Source organism: Capricornis sumatraensis, chromosome 17, assembly GCF_032405125.1.
Source record: "Capricornis sumatraensis isolate serow.1 chromosome 17, serow.2, whole genome shotgun sequence".
Taxonomy (NCBI): Eukaryota; Metazoa; Chordata; class Mammalia; order Artiodactyla; family Bovidae; genus Capricornis; species Capricornis sumatraensis.
In genome coordinates, this window is record NC_091085.1 from 70,562,385 (window position 1) to 70,580,096 (window position 17,712).

General features: G+C 42.9%; 1 protein-coding gene across 1 annotated transcript in view; it reads right to left on the reverse strand.

Annotated features, from left to right (window-relative positions):
- The window catches only part of MYO1H (myosin IH), a 39,868-nt gene extending 30,979 nt beyond the window's left edge, over positions 1-8,889 (reverse strand). The window contains exons 1-5 of the mRNA XM_068989624.1: positions 8,734-8,889; positions 7,842-7,957; positions 5,573-5,771; positions 3,553-3,633; positions 945-1,124 (exon numbers count right to left, since the gene is read on the reverse strand). Coding sequence (XP_068845725.1) covers positions 945-1,124; positions 3,553-3,633; positions 5,573-5,771; positions 7,842-7,957; positions 8,734-8,859 — 702 coding nt within the window. The 5' untranslated portion in view covers positions 8,860-8,889. The remainder of the gene's footprint in view (positions 1-944; positions 1,125-3,552; positions 3,634-5,572; positions 5,772-7,841; positions 7,958-8,733) is intronic.
- Positions 8,890-17,712: the final 8,823 nt, after the last annotated feature.

Below are 17,712 nucleotides of genomic sequence, written 5' to 3' on the forward strand. Positions count from 1 at the left end.
TCTAGCACCTGATGATTTGCCAACTGCAGCTTTTTTCAAATTTGGGATTTTGTTTAAAAAAATCTGTTCTGCGAAAATTTTCAAAGATACATACCAGTGGTATATCTTTTTGTGTGTATGGTTTTTAAAGTAGGCTTTCTTGCCATTTTTGCTGAACAAATTGAAGACATTTATCTCAATAGATATCTACCAAAACATACCGTAAATGACAGTGTTTAAATTCAAGAAAACAATCTTGATACACTTAGGAACCAGCATCAAAAACTTCAAGGCAGGATTAGATAGAAGGAGAGCTTCCCTGAAGGAAATAAAAGTTTGTATCTAGAGAAATACAGATGATACAGGAGGTGTGATAAGGCTTTTCCCACTAAGTCCAGAAGTTGTCTTTTAAATAAGTAACAGACTACCAGTGTCACAATTTAAAGGGAAAATCTTCTACATGAGGGTTTTTTGGTTTTTTTTTTTACTATTATTTTGCTTTTGTAGTACAGATTTTTCCCGATTACCTGAAGATTCATCATTTTAAAAGAGTTCCTTGTTGCACGGTGAAAACAAAGGTGTCATACCATGAAAATATTCACCAGTGAACTGGAATGTTAAATCTGCAACTTCCCAAATATCCCTCCCACACAACCAGCACCATGGACTCCCTCCCCTTCAAGGACAGGGCTAGTTTAAGTCAGACCTTAAAGAACACCTAGAGGTTTAGAAACAGTGCCAATATACTGCAAAGCACGGGCACCAAGGTTGCCAAAGTCACAGAAGATCGTGGAATCAATCAAAATAGTACTGGTGAAATGCCTGAGCCACTTCCAAAGGCACTGTGGCATCAGGATCCGGTAACGCGGCCGTGAGAAAGTTACTGAACGTCCCACAGAACTAACACCGCCCCCCCTACCGCCACCGCCAAAGGGGCACCAGAGACAGGTTATGGTCCTTCTAACCTGTGAGAGGTATTTATACAGCTGGGGGTCTCGCTCCAGTCCCAGGTAAGCAAGGAGCTCCTCTTCTCCACCCTCTAGCAGCTGGTAGAAGATATGGAAATTCCGCTCGCCCTGATTCTGATAGACAACTCGAGACTTTTCTATCAGGTAACTGATGATATGCCCGCCTACGGGAATGCCCTTCAAAAGAGAACAAAAAATCCAGCCAAGACAATAATCAAGGCCACTCTCTTACTGGTGTCTTCTGATGAACTGAAATTTTGAGTCTGAATCAGCTTGATCTATCCATCTTCTAAGATTCACCTTTTCTGGGTTCCATTCCTAACCCCCCCCAAGGTGAAGATATTTTCTCTTTTCATTTAGAATCAATTGTTTTACCATCCATGTTTAGGACTATGATACATCATGATTTAATTTTTGTATATGGAGTGAAACAGAGGCCAAAGTTCTCTTTATCCATATGGATTTCCAGTTGACCACCATTTATTGGAAAGACAATTTGATTGATACTGAATCTCAGTGGTGCTTTGGTCATAAGTCTGGTGACCATATAGGTAAGGAGAGTTGGGCTACCTCTAGCCTCTGTTCTGGGCCATCAGCCTCTTAATGTCAATATATTCTTATGCCAATATTAATTATTATTGTCTTAATTATTGTTTTAAATAATATATTCAATGAAGATTTGTATTCCATAACATACATTGAACACTTGCCAATCAATGAGAAAAAATTACCCAATTAAAAATGAGCAAAAGACTTTAATATACAAGAGGGTCTTTAAGGGACCAATGAGCAAAACTTCATTAAAATTGCTGCTGCAGCTGCTAAGTCACTTCAGTCGTGTCCGACTCTGTGCGACCCCGTAGATGGCAGCCTACCAGAGAAACCACTATATGCCACCAGAATGCCTAAGATTTAAAGGACTGACAATACCAAATGTTGGCAAGGGCGTGGAGAAACTGGAACTCAATTATAACATCGCTGGTAAGAATCCAGCAGGGCAACTTCTGGGTATACAGCCGGCATAAATAAGTGCTTACATCTCCTAAAAGAGGTACTAGAATGTTCAGAGCACTGCTTGCAATAGCTAGCCCCAGACTGGAAACAGCCCAAATGTCCATCACAGAGAATAGGTAAACAGTGATAAGAGTCGAGCAATCAAAAAATGAACAACTCCACGCAGCAACACAGTCGAATCTTACAAGACGCGCTGATTCAGAGAGGCCAAACATGAAATAGAACAACTATATAATTCCATTTTTTCTGAAGCTCAAGAACCAGCAAAATGAATCTGTGATTATAAATGCCAGAACAGTGATAACTTTTGGGAAGCGGGGGGCAGATATTTGTCTGAGATGGGTAGGAGAAATTTCGAGGTGTTGGAAACGTTAATATCTTGAGATGAGTGGCGGTTACACAGGTAGGTTCAAATGGAAAAATTTATTGAGCTGTGGCCATGAGCTGTGTCCTTTTCAGTATGTGTTGGATTCTTAAAAAAGCTTAAAAATATGTATGCTATTAAAATTTTCTCAGTCTGTGCATGCATGACCAGAAACTCATGTTCCAGCCTCTGGGAAATCCTTAATCTGTCTGTCTTCATCACTATCCTAAACGCTCAGACAGCTACTGTCCTCTAGTCTAAGGTGTCACTTGGAATTACATGTCCCTGAGAATGCTGCCTACCCCTCCTACTTGCATGCTGCTGCTAAGCCACTTCAGTCGTGTCCGACTCTGTGTGACCCCATAGACGGCAGCCCACCAGGCTCCCCCGTCCCTGGGATTCTCCAGGCAAGAACACTGCATGAGCCCCCATTTAAAACTCTGTGTACAATACGTTATGTTTCTTCTCTGGCTCCTTTCATACTACAACAGTGGAGCTGAGTCGTTGGGACAGAGGCTGTATGGTCCACAAAGCCCAAGACCCTATCCATGGAAGTTTGCCAGCTCATGTCATATAATCATGTATGCCTAAGCAATAGAGTGTGTACTCTGGAATCTTTTCAAGCTTTGTAAGAAATGGCATCTCACTGACATCTAGTACATTCTCACGACCTGTCTAGGTTGCATGCCGCTGGCATTCACATGCTCTCGCTGCCATAAAATGTCTCATCGTGTGAGCACCCCACAATTGGGCCCTTCTCCTGTTGGTGGGCATTCAATCCTGGCCAGATATGTGGTTCTTTCCAGCCCCTTCACCTTCATGAGCAGTGCTGTTGAGGCCATGCTCACCCATCTGTAGGAATATTTCCAGGAGTGGAATGGCTCCACCTTAGATTATGTGATTTCAGCACCCCAAGACGATACACTGTTTTCCAAATGGGTTTGCCCAACGTACACCCCTTCCACCAGCTGTGTGTTGGAATTCCTCATGATCTACATCTTTGCCAACACCTGGTATCACCAGACTTCTTCATTTTTGCCCACATACTAATATGACATGTCATCAGGGTCTTTATTGGCATTTCCTAAAACTATTGCTAACCCTCAGTTTTTCAAATATTTGAGCCAAGAAGAAAACCCTTCCTTTCTTAAGGTGCCTTGAGTTGACTTTCTGTTGCTTTCAAAGTTAAGGGGTCCCCAGGAAGCCGTAATAGGAACATCAATGTACCTTAAAGTCGAATTGTATGTCCATGTATTTTCCAAATCTGCTGGAGTTGTCATTCCGGAGTGTTTTGGCATTTCCAAAAGCCTTGGAACACAAAGGGAGAGGACGCTGAACCCATCTGTCTTTCGCTGACACTGAAGCTCTCCTGTTCATAGAATTCCTGACCCTGAATGACAAGCTCATTGGAGAAGGGAAGGGGGAGCCAGGAATGGAAGCCACTGTATCTGCTAAGAAGAAATCACTATTTACAGAGCATTTGATGCAAAATATTGGGGTTGGACACAGAGAAAAGAAGGGGAAAATATCTTCTCTCTAGAATCCATTCTAGGAATAGATTAGAAATGGCCTAAGGAGAAGTTGGGGCTTCCCTAGTGGCTCAGCGGTAAAGAATCTGCCTGCAATGCAGGAGTGGCAGGAGATGCAGTTTCGGTCCCTGAGTCTGGAAGACCCTTTGGAGGAGGGCATGGCAACCCACTCCAGTATTCTTGCCTGGAGAATCCCACGGACAGAGGAGACTGGTGGGTTGCAAAGAGTCGGACACAACTGTAGCAACTGTAGTGACTTAGCACGCATGCAAGGAGAGCTAGATAGGACCCTAGGCTCTGGCTGTTACAGAAGGCATCCCTGCTGGCCCCCATCAGCAGACATCTTCCTATAGTATAGATGTACATTGTTCAGCCCAAAGGTCTACTGGGAAAATCCCTTCAAGCATAAATGCCTTTTACACAAACAGCAACAAAAACACAGGAGAAAATAACATATTCAAAATCATCCAACAAGTCAGAGAATTACAGTAGTAAAAACAATAATCAGGATGATTTTAATTAATAAAAGTATTAATGAATAATAGCGTATTGTTTTAGTGCTTACTAACTCTGCTGTGTGCTTTTTATGCATGGTGGTTTAGCCACTAAGTCGTGTCTGACTCTTGCGACCCCATGGACTGTAGCCTGCCAGGCTCCTCTGCCCATGGGATTCTCCAGGCAACAATACTAAGTGGGTGCCATTTCCTTCTCCATTGGGTCTTCCCAACCCAGGGATCAAACCTGGGTCTCCTGCACTGCAGGCAGATTCTTTACCAACAGAGCGACAAATCACTTTTTTTTTTTCCTTTGGCATACATCTTGTTTAATCCTCAAAACCTCCTAAGAGGCAGGTACTATGAGTAGGCCCACTTTCCAGATGAGGAACTGGCTCCAGGATATGAATGATATGCAGAAGCTCGCTGGTACGTGATCACCCTGGGCTTAGTCTCCATGCCTGCTGGACTTCAAGGTCACACCCTTCACCACGATACAGTAAGTCCCCTACGCACGAACAAGTTCTGTTCCAAAAGCATGTTTGTAAGCCCAACGAAGTTAGTCTAGGGACCCAACTAACACAATTAACTATATACTAATAGTATAGTAAGTCCCCTGTGTACGAAGCTTCGAGGTGTGAGCTTTCAAAGATGTAAACTTGCGTTTGCGTGTCCAGTCGCGTAAGTTAGTGTGCGTCTCACGTGCAGCCTGCCCTCCACCTCCTGCTGCCGCTGATCCTTCAGCTCTACCATGTCCCCCCTCCGCTCCCCCCACCAGTCAGGAACTCCTCCTGCCTGTTCACTCGATGCCAGCCCCTGGATGCCAGCTGCTGCACTACTGTCCTTTTCAAGGTACTGTACTATAAGGCTAAAAATGTTTATTTATGTATTATTTGTGTGAAAAGCATTATAAGCCTATTACAGCCTAATCAGCCTGTATAGCTGATTGTGTTAGTTGGGTACCTAGGCTAACTTTGTTGGACTTATAAACAAACGGGACTTTAGAACACTCTATCAGAATGCAGTTCATTCGTATGTAAAGGACTGATTATACTACCCATGTGATCTGTTCTCTTCTTAACTCCACTGATTATACTACCCATGTGATCTGTTCTCTTCTTAACCCCCAGACCTGCCCATTTTGACCGACCCACCCAAGCAGCGGCCCTTCTTACTTAATGACTCCCTGGAACCCCCCTTTCTAGGTCCTTAAAGACCACTTACCTCCAGTACTGGGTTGGAGAACAGCAGTCTGTCACGGGCTACCTGCAGTGACTCGGTCATCGGACAGGTCACTGCAAAATACTGGAGGATCTTCTTGGAGGCCTCTGTTTTCCCTGCCCCGCTCTCTCCAGAAATAAGGATGAAGTGGTTATTTAGCTCAGAGCACATCATGCGGTAAGCGTTGTCCGCTATGGCATAGCTGGAGAAGGAGTGAGACAGAAACGGAAGGAGTAGGGCCTTCCCTGGCAGTCCAGTGGCTAAGACTCTGAGCTCCCAATGCAGGGGGCCCGGGTTTGATCCCTGGCCAGGGAACTAGATCCCACATGGCGTAACTAACAGTTCATAGGCTGCAACTAAAGCTCCCATGTCTGCAATAAAGACCAGGCAAACGATTTTTTTTTTTTTAAAGAGTGGAAGTGACTATAACACTATTTCCCTTGGCTCTGATGCCCATCAGAGCAGAAGGACAAACTACCCGGACTCTCAGAAGCCACATCCAGACTGTGGCACCATGCACTTAGCTCAGAGAGCTAGCAAACCTTCACCATTACCCAGTAGATAGCAAACCTCTAATGAGTATTAGTCACTCAGTCCTGCTGACTCTGTGCAACCCCGTGGACTGTAGCCCGCCAGGCTCCTCTGTCCATGGGATTCTCCAGGCAAGAACACTGGAGTGGGTTCCCATTCCCTTCTCCAGGGGCATCTTCCCGACCTAGGGATGGAATCTGGGTCTCCTGCATTGAAGGTGGATTCTTTACTGTCTGAGCCACCAGGGAAGCCCCCAAACTCTAATAGTAGTTAAAGACTTGGGGCAGGAATAAAAAATTTTTTCAGAATTTACCAATTAAAAATAATCAAACAACATTTCTTATAAGAATATCCTATGTACTAAATTACATCCCCAAGAGATGTTCTATTAAATGTAGGTGGAAGTAATATCTTGTCTAAACATGAAATAATGCAACAGATATAAGAGCTCATTTTTTTCCTTCAAAAACTAAAATACTAAATATATAGAGATAGGAAACAAAAAAATATTAAAAATTTCTGTTTTAAAAACAGAAGTTTAGGGCACTATTATAGAGGCTTTATATACAATATCAGAAACTGAAGCATGAAGTTTTCCTGGGATTTACTCTTAGGATGTGGCTGTTTGAAAGCTGAGTATTTCTGTAATTGCTGGTGGTGGTGAGGCAGAAAGATTTATAAATGCCTTGGGAGAGGAATGGGTGACTCACCAAGAAAAAGGAAGCAAGACCCTAAATAACAGCCCAAAAGTCAACCAAAGAGGAGAAGAGGGAAATTCAGCAAAGCCCGAGAGTCACATACATATCAGGCAGAATATTGCTTTTCTTGGTAAATTCCTAGTCACCGGCATTCTTCTCAGCTGCCATGATATTCAAGCACCAGTAGGTGGCACTATAGCAGTCCACTTCCCAGAGAAGGAAACTAGCTACAGCTGTCATACAAAGATTCTACTTTTCATCACAGTTAAAATGAGATTTGATAATGATCTGCTGATGTTTTCTATTGTGTTGAAGGATTTATTTCAGAATAAGGGAGTAATTTAAGTGAGGTACAGAACCTAATGAGCATGCATCAAGAATATAGATGGATGGGTATATGAATGGATGGATGAGTGGGTGGATGGATGGATGGGTAGGTGGGTGGGTGGGTAGATACGTAGATGGATGGATGAATGGAGTGGATGACAGATGGGTGTGTGGGTGAATGGATGGATGAGTAGACAAGTGGATGAATAGGATTGGTAGATGGATGAATGAATGGGGTGGATGATGGATGGATGGATGGATGGGTAGATGGGTGGATGCATAGATTAGTGGATGGATGATGGATACATGGGTAGGTATGTGGGTGAGTGTGTGGGTGGATGGATGGATGAGTAGACAAGTAGATGGATAGGATTGGTAGATGGATGAATGAATGGGGTGGATGATGGATGGATGGATGGATGGATGTGTAGATGGGTGGATGTGTAGGTGGCTGGGTGGATGCATAGATTAGTGGATGGATGATGGATACGTGGGTGGGTATGTGGGTGAGTGTGTGGGTGGATGGATGGATGAGTAGACAAGTGGATGGGTGGATAGTGGATGGATGGATGGATGAATGAGGTGGATGATGGATGGGTGGATGGATGGGTAGGTGGGTGGGTAATATGATGAACATAGGTGGTGAAGGGAGGGGGTGGGAAGAGAGGCAGAAAGGGAAAAATACTTCTATTTCTGATTCCATGGGTGCTACTTACACATGTGGTGGCAGTTCAAAGAAGTTGACCCCTTGATAAAGCTTCATCTGGCTCAGAGTATAGATTCCCAGCTCTTGGTATGGGTTCACAGACACAAGGAGGGTCCCAATATATGTCTAGAGGAACAGACCAAAGCACTAGTGAGGCATTCCAGGGTGCAAATGGCTCTGGCAAAAGCCCAGCATGTGCTATGATCCCCATGGGCCCCTTCAGTACTGGGATACAACACAATAAATAGGTCAGGTTGTGTGTGGGGGGGCGGGGGGATGTCTCCACTGTCATGGAACCTAGCTGGCACGGGCAGACAAACAACCGAGTGATCAAGACTGCCCCACTTAGTGTGTTAAGAAAGGCCTGGTTCTGCTGGCACCCGCCTTGCCACCATGCAGAGAGGCTGCTGCCAAAGGAAACCGACGCAAAAGAAAGCAGAGGTATGGGAAAGAGTCCTCAAGACGTCATCCTAGGCCCTAGAGATCTGCTTCTGGACCCTGAAGTTACATAGGTCGACAGATTCTCTCTCGGGGCTTAGGCTGATTTCAGCTGGGTCTCCAGCACTGGCAGCTGCAAAGGCCTTAATACAGAGGATCACAGTGCGCCTGCCTGTGGTTCCTGGGCACACCCCCTCTGATGGTCAGCCTAGAGTGATACTGTTCAGAGCCCTCAAGACTAGAGACCGGGGGACTTCTCTGGTGGTCCGGCGGCTACGACTCCACCCTCCCCATGCAGGGGGCCCGGGTTAGATCCCTGGTCAGGGAACTAGATCCTACAGGCCATAACTAATATCCAGTGCAGCTAAACAAATTATATACATTAAAAAAAAATTTTTTTAAGGCCAAGGACCAGAAGGGAACCACCACTCTAGGAAAAACAGCTGAGAAATGAGTTACGCTACATAGATGAGGTTCTCGCTGAAACGCTTGCGGAGGTTGTCCAGAAAAGCAGATTCACTGGTGTATGCGTCCAGCAGCACAAAATCCTGCACCCCAACCTTGTCCCGGGCGGTCAGCGCGCCTTCCATGTGCAGACGGATGTGCTTGCGTCTCACTTCTTCTTTCTAGGGAAAACACAACCTTCCTCAGCAACTCACTTATCATGTCATTTTTATCGCGTGTCTAGTATGGAAATAGCAAGATCCCAGACCCTGAGGATAGCTGAGAGCAGAGATTACATTATGCTTTCTTCATTAAGCATTTATGATCTGGTTAGGGATACAAGTAATGATAGTAAAAGAAGTAACTAGCACCAGCAGCTGCTGCCAGGGACTCAGCAGTCACTGCTTCAGCATGACACTAACCGTTTGGCATGTATTATCTCTACTGATCCTCATTCCCACCCTATGACGTGCTATTATCGTGCCCATTAGACTTCATCAAACATAAACCTTCTCATCAGAAGACACTGTTAAGAAATAAATCAGCCACCCACAAGCTGGCAAAAAAATGTTCATGAGTTAGTTATATACCTGCAAAGAACTTGTATCTAGAATAAAATACCCAGCTTGGTTAAAAGAGAAAAAAAAAACAAATCAGACCTAACAGAAACTGGGCAAAAGACTTGAATGGATGCTTCACAAATGAAGATAGACAGATGGTCAATAAGCACATAGAAAAGTCCTCAACATCTTTAGTCATCAGAGAAATGTACCCTTGGAATCACAATGAGGTGCCACCAGAAGAGTTCAAATGAAAAAGACAACATCGAATAGTCTCGAGGATGTAAAACGACGGAACTTTCATACGTTGCTGGCAGGAAGATCAACCGGACGAATCACTGGGGAAAGATCTGGCAGTTTCTAATGAAGTTAACCAAGCCTCTACCCTTTGATGCAGCAATTCCATTCCGAAGTATTTACACAAGAGGAATGTAGACACAGGTCCACAAAAAGACTGGAACATGAAGGTTTACATCGAGTTTATTCATGATGGCCCCAAACTGGAAACAATCCAAGTTCCTATCAACCAGAGAACAGAAGTGGAACATCTGTACAATAGAATGGGTAAGCAGTGAAAGAGAAACGACAGGTGTGCACACTGACACAGACATTATGCCGAGCGAAAGACCTCGGACACAAAAGCCTGCATGCTGTATGATTCCATTTATATGACATTCTAGGACAAGCAAAACTAATCTACAGTGAAAGTCACAACTGTTGCCTGGTTATGGGGGATTGCCTAGCCGAGGACATTTCTGGAGTGATAGAAACATTCCCTGACTTGGGGCAGCTATGAGTTACACGGGTGTATCTATTTGTCAAGATGAATGGCTACAGTGTTGTGCATTTTGATACATGTAAATTCTGTGTTGAAAAGAACCATGGAAATAATCAGATGGGGAGTGGAGGACCGCCAGTGGATGGAGTGAAGATGGTAACAGAATGGCAGAATGCTCATAACTGTTGAAGCTGGGTGATGGGTACAGAAGGGATTTATTAATCTGTTCTGTTTCTGTTGTTGTCCAGTCGCACGGCCTGCAGCATGCCAGTGTGTGTGTGTGAAATTTTCCATAATGAGACGTTTTAAAAAACTGGATCTCCACCAGGTGTCTCCATACACTAGCCAAATGAAGCTAGAAGGAGTAATCTTGATAATAAGGAGCAATCAAAGGATAAAAATGGTGCATTTAGATCAAATAATTTCGGGAGGATCCCCTGGAGTAGGAAATGGTAACCTGCTCCAGTATTCTTGCCTGGGAAATCCCATGGACACAGAAGCCTGGTGGGCTACAGTCCATGGGGCCACAGAGAGTCAGACATGGCTAAGAGACACACATTCTAGTAGGTTACAAATATTCCCATCAAAAAATTTTTTTAATAACCGAGGCATAGTGATGAGTATAGAAGGATGAAAGGTAATACAGAAATTCAAGGGTTTCCGCTTGACCAAAAAAAAAAAAAGATGATTAAGAGACTTATCAGTTCAGTTGTTCAGATTAAGAGATGTATCAGTTCAGGTTAGTCACTCAGTCGTGTTCAACTCTTTTATGATCCCATGGACTCCAGCACACCAACTCCCGGAGCTTGCTCAAACTTATGTCCATCGAGTTGGTGATGCCATCCAACCACCTCATCCTCTGTCGTCCCCTTCTGTCTTATAAGAGACTTCTGTTTTATAAATATAGCATAGTGATGAAAGATGCAAAGACTTTGGAACATGAGTCTGTCAGGTTCAAATCTCATCTCTGTTGCCCCCCGGGTAGTATAATCTTGGGAAAGTCTTAGGCTTTCCAAGCCCCTGTCTGTAAAATGGAATCATAAGTGTAGCTACTTCATAGGATTATTGGTTTGAACAGGACCATGGAAAGCTCTTGGAACAGTGCCAGAGACAATATCAGCTCTGTGAGTTCTTGCTTCCATCCCCATGACTATTAATAATTAGATTGTTAGAAACAAGATCGTAACAAAGCAAAAAAGAAATCTGCTGGTGAGTAGTCAATAAGCCCCATATGAAACTGGGAGTGGGCTGGAGTCTGAAGATCCCCTGAAGGAGGAAATGGCAACCCACTCCAGGATTCTTGCCTGGAGAATCCCATGGACAGAGGAGCCTGGTGGGCTACAGTCCATGGGGTCACAAAGAGTTGGACATGACTGAGCATGCACACTCTTCATTCTTCATTGGAGTCTGAAGTAATCTCTAGAGCTGCACCCACAAATATTACAGCAGTCCAATCTCTGCCTGTGGAGGGTTGCTGAGATTAACAAAGCTTCTTTCTTATTCCGGTCCTGGAGAGGGGAGTGGCAACATGCTTACTGGAGTGAGTCCAGCAGTCAGCCCCTGGGCCTTATGTGGCCCAGAGAGATTTGATAAAACCCCATAGATTAAAGAATGTGACAATGATTTTAACTTGCAACTGCCAAAGCACAATGCATCCATGTCAGCCTGGAGTTCCGTTCATTGCAGTATTTCAGTACTAAAATCTGGATTTCTTTTATCTAGTTTATTTCAAAATATCTTTAGAAGGACATGGACAAGCTAGAGGGTCCTAATGATATTGACAAGAATGGTCAGAGAGATGAATAGTGGAGCAGGAGAAAGGGCAGTGAACTAACTGAAGGGTTTCATCTTGACCAAAGAGACTTTATCATTAAGAAGACATTAATACCATAAACAACCAGACAAGAGGGAAATTAAAGAGTAAGAGATCTTTGCTATACCTAAGAAAGAATTCCATCTTTGGGGTGATAAAACTAGGAGATACTATGATGCAGACACAAAGAGCAGGGATCACAGACTCTGCTACCTAAAGGACAGGTACTGCCTGAGCCAAGCTGTAGGTGGCAGGACTCATGCAGACTAGCGAGTGAGTGGCCATCTACATGCAGCCACTGCTCGGAGTGAGCTGGTTGACACCAGGCAGGGGTGTCCAGCTTGTGTTGCAAACCCTCCAATTCTTCAAGAGAAGTTTTAAACATAGAATTTTTTGGACAGTTTGCCCTGTAGAATCCCCCACATTCTGGATTTTGTGGATTGCATTCTTATGGAGTCATATAATATGTTTCTCTGTCTCATGCATTTTTCTGAAAACTGCTAGTTTGATCTAGAAGACTTACCAGATGCAAGACTGAATTATCCAGGCAAAAAGGTTTTCTAGGCAGTACAGCGTACTTCCAACAGAAGTACATAAGGTCTGGCTGATGTTTTAAGATGTCAGTGCTCTAATACACATGCCTCAATCCAGATTTTCTTAAGAGACTGCCAAGAATGGTAATATTCTAACTCTTTCACTTCTTTATTTATTAGCTGGAATCTTTTTATAAAGAGAAACTTTATCAACTATTTGGTTGCCCCAAGGTTCAGTTTGGGAAGAAAAAAGGCAGGATAAATGCTTGCTTTGCCTGTTTTCAGAATGAGTTGGTTCCACCATTCTTCAAAGGGGACGATGAGCTTTTAATATTATGGGATTGCAGGTTTAACTGTATTTGATATATTTCATTCCATGGCAATTATTTATTCTTATTGATGCTAAAATTGGCCTCCTTGATAACTCAATTGGTAAAGAATCCACCTGCAATGTGGAGACCTGGGTTCAATTCCTGGGTTGGGAAGATCCCCTGGAGAAGGGAAAGACTTCCTACTCCAATATTCTCGCCTGGAGAATTCCACGGACTGGATAGTCCATGGGGTCGCAAAGAGTCGGACATGACTGAGCGACTTTCACTTCACATGCTAAAATTATCCCACTTTTGGACAGTGGGGGAAAGGACTCAGAGGCTCTTGAGTCCTTTTGACATGACCTTAACAGTCTTTGATAGCTTTCCTTGCTTATCAAAATGCCAAGTTGCTTTTAGGTTTATTTTATATGTTCTCTACCTGGACCTTGAATCTGTCCAAGGAGCTCCGATTTCTTTCAACGGGGAGGTGGTAGATACCACAACCAGACACCTGGGGTGCTCACTGTCACAGGGTTGCCCACTGTTTCTAAAACTTTTCATTAGAGACACCAAGAGAGTATTTTTAAAAAAATAAAATACATGAATTTATTCTATCAATTTAAATACACAATTAAGGGGTTTGTACTTAAACTTACTTTACTTATATCTCTTCCCCTTTCTATCTAAAATTCCAGTTCAGTGACATAATTATTCCTTGGGTTTATTGCACAAGTTACGCAACAGTCTCAACACAGCAATACTAACACAATCATCAATATGATTACCGAAGAGCGTTTGCAATATTTTTTAAAGAGGTACTTCTCTATTTTTTTGTTTTGTTTCTTCGGTTGTGCTTCGGCATGTGGGATCTTAGTGCCCTGATCAAGGATCAAACCCTTGCTTCCTGCATCGGAAGTGCAGAGTCTCGGACAGCCAGGGAAGTCCAAAAGTTATTTGTCTTCAGGACACCCCTGGGTGGCACAGTGGATAAGATTCTGCCTGCCAACGCAGGGGGCACAGATTTGCTCCCTGGCCTGAGAAGATTCTACAGCCAAGGGGCAACTACGCCCATGCATCGCAACTACGCCCATGCATCGCAACTACGCCCATGCATCACAACTACTGAAGCCTGTGCGGCTAGAGCCTGTGCTCTCTGAAGAGAGAAGCCACTGCAATGAGAAGCTTGCCACCGCAATGAGGATAGCTCCCGCTCGCTGCAACTAGAGAAAACCCACGCAAAGCAGCAAAGGCCCAGAGCAGCCAAAAATAAATTTAAAAAAATTTTTTTAAGTATTTGTCTTCAGAGTACTTCACTGGGTTTGTACAGGCACATTACTGTGCTTTAAGCTCCCTTTAAATAGTTGATTTCCACGTGACTATCTATACCAGCAACGAGATACATATTTTGGTTCACTTTTATTGTTTTATTTGGGGAGACCGATTTTGAAATTTTATTTTATCATTATGTAAAATATACCTAATGATGCCAAACACAAAATAAGGCATATTCAAAGATCTATCTATCATACTTCTACCCTATTCTACCCTTCTACCCTATTACCTTCTTCCTGCTGTAAACAATCATTTCAAAAGCTTTAGAATACTAAAAATTGTTCCTTTTCTTAAATAGAAGCAAATACACATGAAGATTGGCTCTCCTCCTTTCTTAGGCATATGCTTGCAAACTCAAAATGCTGTTTTTCCACCAGTATTTTCACTGGGAAATCTATCCAGGAGATCCCTTCAGAGCTGTTTATAATGACATTCCTGATTCCTTTTCAGGGTTGCAAAGTACCCCATTGTATGTACATACTATACAGTTGACCCTTGAACAACACAGGTTTGAAATTTGTGGGTCCACTATATGCATTTTTTTAAATAGTAAATGCTTTTCAGCAGGACTACAGAATCTGTGATTGGTTGACTCTGCAGAGGATCAACCCTAAGTTATAAATGGATTTTTGACTGCACAGAAGGTCAGTACCCCAACCCCCCATGCTTTTCAAAGGTCAACTGTACGATAGTTTATTCAGGAAGTCCAATAGTAAAAGATCTTAACTAACCTCTGGCAGAAATTAACAGAAAACCATGGCAGGAAAATCAGTAGGACAGAGAAAATCTACACAGAACAATTAGCTAACACAAGTATAATACTGCACCCTACAATCATACAGTATATGCTTTGCACACAGAGCATTTCTAAAAATTGACCACAACCTAGGTCATAAAGCAAAGCTCAGATTTCAATGGATTCAAATCATGCAAAGCTTAATCTTGATTAAGCCTCACTAAATCTGATCAGGTCAACACTTCAACAGAATAGAACTTTCTGAGATGATGAAAATGTTCTGTAGCTTCACTGTTCAACACAACAGCTATGAGCTATATGTGCCCTCTGAGCATCTGAATATGATGGGATGGAGAAACTTAATTTTTAATTTAAATTAACTTAGATTTAAATAGCCACAGGTGGCTAGTGATTAGTGTTTAGGCTGCACAGGTCTAGAATCTAATTTCCAGTTCAAAGGAAAACAAAGAATGAGAAACACTTTAATAAAAAAAAGCACTTCCATCAGTAGTCACCTAAATTTAAACTAGGAAACTCTATGGGACAGACCGTGTACTTCATCATTTGCTGAAGAACACTGCAAGAGAATATACATATTAAAAGACGTGAAACAGAAAGATGCAAATCAAAATCACGATAAGCCATCACGTCATACCCACTAGGATGGCTACAATCGAAATGTCAGACAATAGCAAGTGTTGGGGAGGAAACATAAAAATTGGAATCTTCAGATATTGTTGATAGAATATAAAATGGTGCAGTCACTTTGGAAAACAGCCTAGCAGTTCTTCAACAGGTTACATATAGACTTCTTATATGACCCAGCAGTTCTTCTCTTAGGTAGATACCCAAGAGAAATGGAAATGTGTCCATGCAAAAACTCGAATAGACATGTTCACAGCAGCGTTAGTCATAATGGTCCCGAAGTGGAAATAGCTTAAGTGTCCATCAGCTGATGAATGAATAAACAAAATGTAGAAGGCAATGGCAGCCCACTCCAGCACTCTTGCCTGGCAAATCCCATGGACAGAGGAGCCTGGAAGGCTGCAGTCCATGGGGTCGCTAGGAGTAGGACACAACTGAGTGACTTCACTTTCACTTTTCACTTTCATGCATTGGAGAAGGAAATGGCAACCCACTCCAGTGTTCTTGCCTGGAGAATCCCAGGGATGGGGGAGCCTGGTAGGCTGCCGTCTATGGGGTTGCACAGAGTCGGACACGACTGAAGCGACTTAGCAGCAGCAGCAGCAGTACACCTATCCAGTGGAATATTAGTTGGCAATAAAAAGGGTCTTGCTTGGTGGTCCAGTGGTGGAGAATCTGCCTTCCGATGCAGGAGATGCATGCTCGATCCTTGTTTGGGGAATCAAGAACTCACATGCCATGGGGCTACAAAGTCCACACACCTCAATGAAAGATCCTGCGTGTCACCACTAAGACATGACTCAGCCAGAAATAAAAAAATATTTTTAAACAATATCAAAAAGAGAAAGAAAAGAAGTACTGATGCATATATGGGTCAACTTGGAAAACACTATCCTAAATGGAAGAAGCGTCACAACAGATCACTTATATGATTCCGTTTATATGAAATGTCCAGAATAGGCAAATCTATAGTGATGGAAAGGTAGTTAGTGGTTACCAAGGGCAGGGGGGTTGAGAGAAAATGAGAAGTAACTGCTATAGGATAAAAGGTTTCTTTCCTTTTAATATGTATTTTATTTCTTTATTTTTGGCTGCTCAGCAAGTGGGATCTTAGTTCCTGGACTAGGATCGAACCCATGCCCTCTGTAGTGAAAGTATGGAGTCTTAAGCACTGGACTGCCAGGGAAGCCCCGTTGAGGTCTCCTTTTAATGTGATGACAGTGTTTTAAAATTGATTTTGGTGATGGTTGCACAACTCTGAATATACTAACAAACTTGAGTTGTGTACTTCACAGGGTGAATTTCCTGAATGGTATGTGAATTAGATTTCAAAACTGTCACAAAATCAACATCTAAATGTGAAAGGCAAAACTATAAAGTTTTAGAAACAAATGTAAAAGTTATCTTCATGACCATGGGGTAGGGAAAAGTTTCTTCATAATTTATACAAAAGAATATCGATCATAAAGGGAAGTAAAGTGTTTGCTCACCAAGATCTTCTGTCCATGGGATTCTCCAGGCAAGCATACTGGAGTGAGTTGCCATTTCCTTCTCCAGGAGATCTTCCTGACCCAGGGATCAAACCTGGCTTTCCTGCATTTCAGGCAGACTCTTTACCATCTGAGCCACCAGGGAAACTCAACCATAAAGGGAATAACATGCAATCTTGGCTGTATGAAAAATGAGCTTTTGTTTATCAAAAAATATTTAGAAAGTGAAAAGAAAAAGTACAGAGTGAAAAAATAATGCATGAAGAGAATCTGGGGCTTCCCTAGTGAGCTCAGGTGGTACAGAATCTGCCTGCAATGCAGGAGACCCGCATTTGACACCTGGGTTGGGAAGATACCCTGGAGGAGGGCATGGCAACCCACTCCAGTATTCTTGCCTGGAGAATTCCGTGGACAGAGGATCCTTACAGGCCCATGGGATTGCAAAGAGTCGGACATGACTGAGTGACTAACATACACACAAAGAGAATTTAGGGATGAGTAAAATAGAAACCCAACTGACTCAATGACTAGCAGGCATTTTGTTGAAGAATAAAATGGCTAATAAAAATGTTTTAAATGCAAATTTTTACCTCAGTGGAATACAGTTGCATACTTAACACATTGGTAAAAATTTTTAACCCTTATAGGATAACAAAAATGTCAAACTCTGTGGATAGGAGTGTAAATTGGTATAGTTGCTTTGGAAAACAATTCAGCACAGCCTAGTAAAAGTTGAGGACACATGCCCTGTAACCAGGCATCTTCCTTCTTCTTGTTTATGTGCAGCGAGGGACAAACATG